The sequence below is a fragment of the Alnus glutinosa genome, chromosome 14 (assembly GCF_958979055.1).
Source record: "Alnus glutinosa chromosome 14, dhAlnGlut1.1, whole genome shotgun sequence".
Classification (NCBI taxonomy): Eukaryota; Viridiplantae; Streptophyta; class Magnoliopsida; order Fagales; family Betulaceae; genus Alnus; species Alnus glutinosa.
In genome coordinates this window covers 13,139,766-13,150,192 of record NC_084899.1, presented here as the reverse complement: position 1 = coordinate 13,150,192, position 10,427 = coordinate 13,139,766, and the positions used below count along the sequence as shown (strand labels likewise).

The window sequence follows — 10,427 nt, the reverse complement described above, 5'->3', positions numbered from 1 at the left end:
ATCAATTGTCAAACTGACCCATAAATTCTAGCATTCTTTCTAGGTTTCAGCACCAAGTGATTAAAAAGCATTTAAATTTTAGTAAATATGGATAAATAAAAAGATCTATTGCTTATTGTGTTGTAAAATCAGTTCTTGCACTTGTCCCTATAGAAAGAGTTAGTGACCAAATCATTGCGGAAATAGACGGTCACTAACGGACTAAGGAAAAGAAAAGTGATGCATCTTAGGGAGAGTGTATGAGATGAGGGTGGTTAGGCTATAATAAAATAAGGTTTGACTCCTTACTGAGAAAGCTTTCACACACATATACATAGCATGAGTTAAGTCATCTATTTAAAATTTCTATCTACAGGGAAATTCATCCTCATTGATTACTTAACTCTCAATTATATGTTTGCATATTTTTGATTTGTTATTTGACTAAGTTATCAGTTTTAAATACATGCCTATTTTGAAGCTAACATTGAAAAAGTTTTATTCTGCTTTTTTTTTTCCTAAAAATAAATTAAAAAAAAACATGAAAAAATTAAAAATTTTTCTGGACTATTTTTTTTTGGGATAACTGTGATTTGTTTCCTCTGTTTGGTCTTTATCCTTGTGAGACAAAAATGGGGGGAAATTTTTTTTGGGCTGTAATCTTTTTGTCCCAGAATGGCCAAAAGGAGAGTTTTTTAGATCTTGGTTTTGCAATATTCAAGGTTGCATATCATGCATTCTACTGTTCATGATATTGCATTTCTTGCATGGGTCTTTTTTTTTATTATGTCTTTGTGTTTGGTCTTCCTTTGTCATTTCATGACAAAAAAGGGGGAAAATGTGTGAATTACTTTGATGAATTACACTGATAGAGAGAGTATTTATTTTGATTGATCCACAGTATGCTAATGTGTTCAATGATCCATCTTTATTGCAATCTAAGTTTGCTACTTCAAATCTCTATGGGTTTAATTGTTTCTTCATGTTTCAGAGAACATGTTAGACTCACAGATTGCCAGTTTATGTTGGGCCTTAATTGTTCTTAACTTGAGCTTCTTGTTATAATTAGTTTTGTCACCGAACGGCCAAAGGGGGAGTTTGTTGGTTTTTAATTATTGGCAAATTCAGTGTCAAAACTTAATTGGTTTATTCAAGAAAGGAAATAGCCAAGTAAGAAAGAATATTATAGAGTATTCCTCAAGAAAAATAAAGAGCCAAGAAAGAAAGAATAGTGCAGAATATTCTTTAAGAAAAGGAAAGAGCTGAGTGGAGAAAATATTGCAGAATATTAATCTATTAAGGAAAGATATGTAATGTGGAAAATATTCTACATATTTTATTGTGTCTAATTGGTTCTTATTCTTTTGACAAAAAGATTCCATATCAGGAATTTCTTTAACAGGGACACCGTAATTGAGAAGACTTCCAGATATTATTGCGGAATTAATTCCAAGATGGAAAGGGCTCAACAAGGAAGTAATTTCCTGAAAAGGCAATTTCCTGAAGAAGGAAAGCATCTAAAAGAATTTACAACTCATCAAAAGTTGGTTCCCCGGACGGCCCAGTGAAGCGTCTAGAAGCCCTCCAGTGTCTAGAAGATTTTGACAAGCTCAGCGTTGCATCCGTCCAGATGTCAGGGCAACACGTTCGAACGCTCTTCAGAGTTCATGAAGATTTTAATTTTCCTTTGTAGACACGGATCGGGAAAGACAGTTTGCAACTTTCCGGACGTGGCCTTAATATATAAATGCGTGAAGCACGTTATGGAAAGGTGGTTGCACAATTCACCATCTGGAAGCTCTATGACTCTGTCCAGACGCCGCCTAGAGAAATCTGAATCAGTGATAATTTAGGTTTTCTAACTTTCTAAATAGAGGCCTCCAGGCATGTGTTTTTTTTTTACAAAATTCGGTAGTGAATTCTTTTGTACTAATAGAGGGTATTTAGGCAGAGATAGTGATATGTGCTAGCTCTCTTAGGGTTGTTCCTATGTGATTTGATCAACTTTGAAGTTTAGCTTAAGGAGGAGCCCTAAACTAAAGGAATCCATTGAAGACCCCTTCAAGTAGGAGACTTGGTTGGGAGGTGTTCATGTTGGGTTACGTGTTAGAGTGCAAGATAAGTTCGCTGCATGAGGGTATGTGAGTGTTACTATCTTGTTACTAGCTTTGTCTTCTGAATAATGGAATTCTTGGGTTTAGCTGCCCCAGAGTAATTTTCTCATAATTGAGTTTCCACTTCGTTAACAAAATATCTGTCTTCTTTAAATTCTGCATTTTGATATTTTGTTACACATTGATCACACACACATGGTAAATTAGAAGTCTTTATATTTTTCAGACGTTATGGTCTGAATGGATTTGCGTTTTGATTTTTATTGAAAAAATTATGATCCTTTCACCATTCATCGATGAATTTGGAGTTTAGAAATCTTGCAGAATATTTAAAGCTGGAAAATTCTATTTTTCATAATCAAATATTTTAAAATGTTTGACTATGGAATATGTTGTAAATTAAGTACAACATATTGATAAACACAAAATAAAGATTTTACAAGATGAATTTCATGAAGTTTTGCTATTCTTGAAAATGAATTTCAAGTTTAGGCATAAAGAGCATGAAATTGTGCAAAGTATTTAGTTTTTAGGTTTTTTTTTTTTTTTTTTTTTGGTGATTAAATAACCTAAAATTTATTTTGACCATTAATTCAAGAGAAAAGTTTATATTTTTGTAATGATTTAATCATCATACATGGTTGGTACCATGGTTGACAAACCAAAATACAACATGAAGGTTAATTTTGTGTGGCACATATAATTACTTTGGGCATACTAACCATGAATTTGATTCATGGATTGATTGTTATCTTTGTAAACCATAAACAAGATCTGTTTCTTTATGAAATTGGTATGAAAGACTACCAAGTTTTAATTGACAAATTATAATGGTATTAAAAGGATTGGAAATTGATCTTTTAACATGAAGAAAACATAATAAATGGTAGAGGTTCCTAATATGATTAGGAAGTATGTTTTCCTTTAAAAACAAAAAAGGCAAGGTCTCTCAATTGTAATGAGATTACAATTGTTTTAAAACCCATATGTTTTTAAAATATCAAGTGGGAGAGAGGTTCAAGATTTTGAATCTCGCAGTCTCCATCATAAATATACAATAATGATGAAGTAAAGCCATCTTGCCTTGGCCATGGGCCCTGTTCCCTTCGGAAGGTGTCTTTGCTTTCCAGATTATAAGGGTAGATTTCTTGTATGGGATAAAGAGATGTAGTTATGTATCAAGAGCGACCATGCTTCCGTAGAGTTACTTGACAATCACATTAAATCTACTTGACTAATGTAGGATATTAATCTCCCTTTAGAGCTCTGTTAACTTAAAGATTAGAGACTAAATATAAAGTGACAAATTATATGGTGAACTTAGTTTAAGATATAAATAACATGTGGCAATGTAAATTATAGTTCTCCTTTTGATGATAAGGAGACGAAATGATCATGGATACAATATATGTCATAGTTCAATTACATATAGTCTACCCTGGATATTAACCCCTTTCCCGTAGGGTTAGCGTTGTCCCAAGTAACGTATAATATAACACCGGTGCCCTAGATATGTACGCTATTGTCCATCATTAGCAGCCCATCCAAGGAGTCCGACCTCGGGTGGCCCATGCTTCTAATAAAGTCTATAACTATGAACCCCATTCAAGTATGGTGCACCAGTTACAAAACAACCATTGGATCCAAGACTAATCAAAAAAATAAATAAACCTTTGACCATAAAGAATAACTCATATAATAGTAAGCTCATGACCATTTTTTCCACACGGACGATATACCATGTCATACAATGAAATTTAGTCTTCAACGTATTTTAAATGCATGCTTTCATAATCTCATCTTTCATTATCTTACCATTAATCACACATTTTAACAAAATAGAGTTCATACTAATCAAAAGTATATTTCATGTGTTTTGTAAATATGCATGTTTTGGTATACAAAATAATCATGCGATGTGAAAAATGATAATAACAAGTATCCATGTGAGTTTTACTAACTAGTATCGCACGGTTCTTCTAAAAAGTCTCATTGAGGCTCCACAACCTCGAAATTTGAGAAAAACATAATATCAGCCCTAAACTCGAGCTAAAACAAGTCTTAAGCCTAAATAATTCAAAATAGAATTTTTGTCCGTCTGGCGATCTTTTGTCCAACGAATCGCGGGAATTTTTCTTAGAAATCGTTCGTTCGTTCGTCCAATGAAGGGTAAAAGTTCGGTGCTCACACAGAATCCCAAATTTGAACCAAAAAAAAAAAAAGGCCATAAAACTGGTTCTAAGCAAGTTCTAGGATCTTAATATGATCTCTAACATAGTCCTAACCTCAATAACATCTTCATGAAGTACTAGGTACGTTAAACCTCACTTAAACCACTAAACTATCGATAAACTAATATTAAACCAAAACTAATTAAGGATGTAAAACTAACTATTGATATAAACAAAACAGTAAGCTAGGTCATGAAAACTAGCTCAACAACGTAAGAATCACCTAAGAAACGAGTTAGGTTAAGGATATTACCTCACTTAAAGATGAAAGACTAAGAGGGCTCATTCTCTCTCTCTCTCTCCAAAACCCACTCTCACTCTCCCTCAAGGATTTACTGATGAAATTTTCAGAAATGAGATTAATAGGGTGAGAATGGGGGGTATATTTATAGGAGAATAAGCTGACGTGGATAAGAATCAACTGATTTGGCTTTTGGCAAACGTTTGCTTAGCGTATAGCGAACATTCGTGTAAAATCTAGGGTTCGGTGATTGTTCGGCGTACAGCTGCGATCATTCGTGGTACAGTCTGACACACATACTAAAAGTACAGGACCACGAGCAATCGTTCGTGGTGGGAATAGCAAACCTTCCTGGTTTGGTCAACTCAAAAGTCAAAAGATCACAATTTCCTAATTAGGACCCAATTAAAAAAAAAAAAAAAAAAAAAAAAACACTTCCATATTATGGTGCTCCTCCACCGAATCTCGTAGTGAAGGGGAGATTCTTGGGGTGAAAAAAGTTTTTTGTTTAAGGGAGGAGGCATACCTTTCATTTCTAGCATGGCAAGGGTCAGGGTCGATTCTACCATATAAAAATTAGGCGGTTGCTTAAGGCTTCCAATTAATGTATATTAATAAGATTTTTTTTATAAAAAAAATATTTAAAGGCTTAATTATCGTTAATATTCTTTAATTAAGGCCCTTAATTATAATAATAAGTAATTAAAAAAATCGACAATAATATCATTTAATTCTCTAGCATTCCATTATTGAAATAAGTCTCAAAAAATTAATAGTATTTAAATAAGAGATCGAATCAAATAATATTAAGGACATTCTTAATAAAACCCATTTTCCAACTTTAAACGTTCTATTCTTGAAAATAATAATAATAATAATAATAATAATATTCAATTACGTTGTGGTAGAGATTTTTTTGGCCTTGTAATGAGCATTGCCAAAATTACAATAAGATTTTAAAGGATCAATAATAAATTTTGATTTCAATTGCCAATTGGATCATTTCTAGAGACACGGATTGCTTTAACATTCAATGCTAATAATATACAATTTATTCTAGATGTTAAAAAGATAGAAATTATGCTACACAAGTACTCTAATGTTCAAAAAAAAAAAATGAAGGAAAAAAAAAATGCTAAGAAGATGGAAAGTTTTCAAAATATTTTATTCAATTATAAACTCATCTCTTTACACATTTCCATTGTTTTCTCTTTATTTCTCTATTCAAGTCTTATTCAAATTTGAATTATTCTATTATTCTAGAATTTAATTATTTTGTAACTCAGGGTCCGTTTGGGTTTGCGATTTCAAAAAGTGAGATTTAAAATCATTATTTTAAAATGTGTGATTTGGAAAAAGTGATTTTTAAAAACGCAGTTAAGCGTTTGGCTAAATCGCAGTTTAGCATTTAAAATCGCAAATTAGTCTTTAAAATTCCGCGTTTTCAAAAAAGCACTATCTTACATGTGATTTGAAAACGCAGAAAATCTGTGTTTTCAAATCACAATTTTTAAAAATGCAGTTCCCAAACGATTTATGTTCTGCGATTTGATTTGAAATCGCACTTATTGTCTATGAAATCGCAATCCCAAACACACCCTCAATATTCAAGGCATTAAAATCATTCCATAGCTAATCAATCAATCACTTGCATTAAGAAAAACGTGCATGTAGAAAGTGTTAGATTAATCATATCATAAAGATTAAAGTGATTCAAAATTCTTTTGACAAATCAAGTTTTATTGTTTTAGTTTTATAAATTTATTTTTAGGTCTATTTTTTGGATGATCATGATAAGGTGAGGATTCCATGAGGCCTGGTTGAGCACCCTGGACGTCAAGGTGGGAGAGGAGGAATTTGTTAAGTTCCAATTCCTCGACCTATAGATAAAAGGACTAGCAACAATAATGTAGGCTTTATTTTTTTTTTCTCAACGAATATTTTCATCCGAATGAACCATTATTGATCCCAGTTTTGGATGGGACCGGAGTTAATAATATATAGGAGGCCGCATCTTTATATATATCTAAAATTCCGGTTCCAAAGTTTCAAGTTCCGACAAGCAGTGTTGTTCTCGGATAGGGGTCCACCGCCATTTGGGTTTGTGGAAGCTGCCGATTTGTTGCATGCGTACGTGACGTGTATTTGAAGACTTGAATATAAAATCAAAACCTGGCGCCAGTTGTTAAAAGTGGATACCACCTACATGCATCCGGCCAGCGCGCTCATGGTTTTGGGATGGCTAGCTTTGATGACAAAGCAAACTAAACTAAAACAAAGATACACATTCATTTTCTCTCTCACTCTCACAGTTTTCTTTATTAATGTCCTTGCCCAAACAAAATCAAACAAGAATAAAGCCAAACAAGGTAGGATCCAGTTGATCCATCTATAAAACCCACATTTTGGTACGTACGTAGCTACTAAAAACGAGAACCCACCACCATGTCCGTGCTCGCAAACGGAAACAGCCGTGCCATAAAAAATGGCAATCCCGAGCTCCAAAGCTTCTCGAGATTTTTTGAGCATTGGCTTGTGGAGCAAAACAAATATCTCCAGAACCTTATATCTGTCTCCACAAAACCTGAAAAGCATAACTTACGGCCCCTCCTAAATGGAGTGATTCGGCACTACGAGCAATACTATGAGGCCAAGTCGAGGTGCGCTAAGCAAGATGTGCTGGGCATGCTTACACCCTCGTGGACCAGCACTCTTGAGGATGCCTTCATGTGGATTGGCGGGTGGCGCCCCACTATGGCCTTTCATCTGCTTTACTCCAAGTCCGGCTTGCAGCTCGAGGCCCAACTCGCCAATCTGATTGCAGGGTTGAGTACCTGTGACTTGGCTGATCTCTCCCCGTCTCAACTCACCCAGCTTGACCAGTTGCAGAGGAGAACCATTAGGGAGGAGAGGGGTATTACAGAGAAGATGGCCAAGCATCAGGAGACGGTGGCCGACCACTCAATGGTTGAGTTGTCCCACATGGTCACCGAGTGTACTGGTGGTACTGTTGATGGGCTCGACAACCGAGTTGAGTTGGCTCTAGCTTCGAAGGAGGAGGTCTTGGAGGAGATCTTGCACAAGGCTGATGATCTGCGGCTCAGAACGCTCAAAGCTATTCTTGATGTTTTTACTCCAATCCAGGCTGTCCATTTCTTGATTGCTGCTGCGGAGTTGCACCTCAGAGTTCATGACTGGGGAATGAACAAGGACGCGACTCAACGCCCTGGTAGGGGTCAGAATTGATCATCAATTTAATAGTTTGAGTACTGCCGGAGTTGGGGAATCTTATGAAAGTAAAATTTTACGAATTTATCGTAGAATAATCGTAACTTGCATGAGTTTATCTTAGAATAATGGTAATTTAAAGATTGTTATAATTATCTATCTAAATCAGAGTTTTTTAAGTATTTGTAGCACTATAGTGCAGAATTTATTTAGTAGTAGGTTTTTCCAAGTTAGAGTTGAAGTTATTTCCAAATACGTAGTTTATTTGTATTAAGAGTTTATCTTAGGGTAAAGGTAGGAGTTCATCTCTTATTCTATGTCTTTGTAATTCTCTTATTTATATGTGTGAGTAATTAATAAAAAGTAAGCAAAATTAATCTCAAATCTTGTGTTTGAAAATGTCTAAGTTCCCTTAGAATTTAAAAAGTCTAGGTTCCCTCAGAACCTAACAATTTATCCCGTTCTGTGTTTGATAAATCATTCACATAACATTTTGGTATCAAAACCAAGTTGCTCAATGGCAAATTCAAGAATTTGCTAGGCTCATGGATCTACCCGAAGGCTTGATGAAGAAGATGGAAGAAAATAATGCCAAGTTGCATAGTCTTCTCTTGAAGAAAGTGTTGGATGCATTTTGTGCAAATATCTGCCTAAATAAATAGGTAAATACTTCTACGTTTTACTCGCTAGTGTAACAGGCAAATACGAGATCATTCCTATGATGATTGATATAAATTGTATTTAAAGTGAAATTCCTAAAAGAGATATGTTAAATGAAATGAGATGAAATATTGAATTAAAATAATAAGAAAAAACGATAGGGCTTCGATATCCACTGTTAATCATACTCAAATAAGATTCGCAATATGCATAATACTACAATCATAACATGATGCTTAATGAATATCAACCACAAGAGAATGATATCTTCTCCTAAAGCTATTGATTTCTCTAAACAGTAAGTTAGGCATAGTAGCTACTCTAATTTTTTTTCTTCCTTGAAGAATTTAGTATGGTATCTATTAGTTGTTCTTAAAAAATCATAAATCTATGGAAATTGGCAAACACACTCAGATTGGAACATGGTATCTATTTCAATTGTCTTTATGTTGATTAATCTAAGAACTTGTGACAAGGTTCTTTCATTACTCTGACTTGATCATCCAAATTGATATAAATAACAAATCCATATTACAAGTATATGTTGACCAAACACAAATACGTGAGGAATTCATGAAACTATAATTAATCAAGTTAAGCATCAATATATAAATTATAGCAAGACAAATTGAAAAACTTAAAGAGGCATGATTAGGGCTTCAATCGAGCCCTAACTAAAGTATTAGTTACACATAGTTTGGATGTAAATCAACCTCATAAGAAAATAATAAAGAAAAAGAAAAACTAGAGAAAACCTCCTTCTTGAGTAGCCTTTGATTCTTCACCAAAACTTGTGTGTCTTATCTTCAAAGGTTAGAAGCCTAATTATAGGGATTATAAAAACTCTAGAAGTCCTAGGAATCCTAAAAAAAAATTGTAAATAGGTCTCTTAATCAAAATAGAATAAGTACAAGTATTTTCCTTTTCTGAAATTTCAATTCAATTAGGAAAAAGATTTCAAATTCGTACAAATTTGCGGTCATTTATTACGGGGTGATTTTGGAATAGTAAACGTCTAAATTAGGAAAAACCTATTTTTGACATATGTATTACATTTTTTATTAGCTTTCCAACGCTACAAATTTCATTGCAATCCGATACTCGAGAAAAAAAAGTTTTGAATAAAATACAGAGACGTGCTCATTTTGGATTCTTTTAAAAAATAACGGATTTTGCTGACTTCTCTTTTCTTAAATTCAAAATTGATATGGAGTTGAATCTTTCGAAAAGTGAGTTTCCTGACTTTGTTATAATCTTGGAATTTGATGGTTTTTCTTCCAAAACCTGTAAAATACAAGAAAACACAAAAACAATACAAAACATTAAACTATAACAAAACTAAAAGCTTAACATATGTAGATTAAAGGGCTTGAATGTGTAACATTTAGCACTTATTAATGCACACAAAAATGAAGTCTAATATGGCCTCAGCAATCAGAAAATGCAGTAGCATAGAACATACCGCACCATTGTGTTGTTAAGGCCACACCAGAATCGGTGTCCAAGTCTAAACAAAATGGTGTGCACCATCAATACGGGTCACGACGAGAATTATTCTTTGAGAATACCCACAAGATGCATCATGTTCCATACCAGTTCTTTGTATAAATCATGACACTTGCAGAAGAAACCACGGTGAAGATAGAGATCCAACCGCGACAGAAATTGAAGCGACTTTCTGAGGAGGAAGTGAACCCACCTTCGGGACGCCCTCCTAGGAAGCGAATGAAAAAAAGGATTTTTCGATTTTGCCCTTGAGGACAAGGACAATACTAAGGGGAAAGGAATCTAATGAAAGTAAAATTCTATAATATGTAGAAGACGTAGACATAACTTGCATTAGTTCATCTTAAAGTAATCGTAGTTTAATTAAATAAAGATAGTTATAGTTATCTATCTAAGTTAGAGTCTTTTAATTATTTGTAACACTATGATGCAAAAGTTATTTGTAGTAGTTTTCTCCAAGTTAGAGTT

The 10,427-nt window shown here is 33.9% G+C and overlaps 1 protein-coding gene across 1 annotated transcript; it reads left to right on the top strand.

Moving 5' to 3' along the window:
* The first annotated feature begins 6,896 nt into the window (after positions 1–6,896).
* Positions 6,897–8,168, top strand: LOC133857943 (protein DOG1-like 3). The gene has a single exon (XM_062293336.1). The coding sequence runs from the start codon at positions 7,011–7,013 to the stop codon at positions 7,809–7,811; it is 801 nt and encodes a 266-aa protein (XP_062149320.1). The 5' UTR covers positions 6,897–7,010; the 3' UTR covers positions 7,812–8,168.
* Positions 8,169–10,427: the final 2,259 nt, after the last annotated feature.

Coding starts and splice junctions, on each gene's coding strand:
- LOC133857943 (XM_062293336.1), top strand. CDS start 7,011: ATGTCCGTGCTCGCAAACGGAAACAGCCGTGCCATAAAAAATGGCAAT.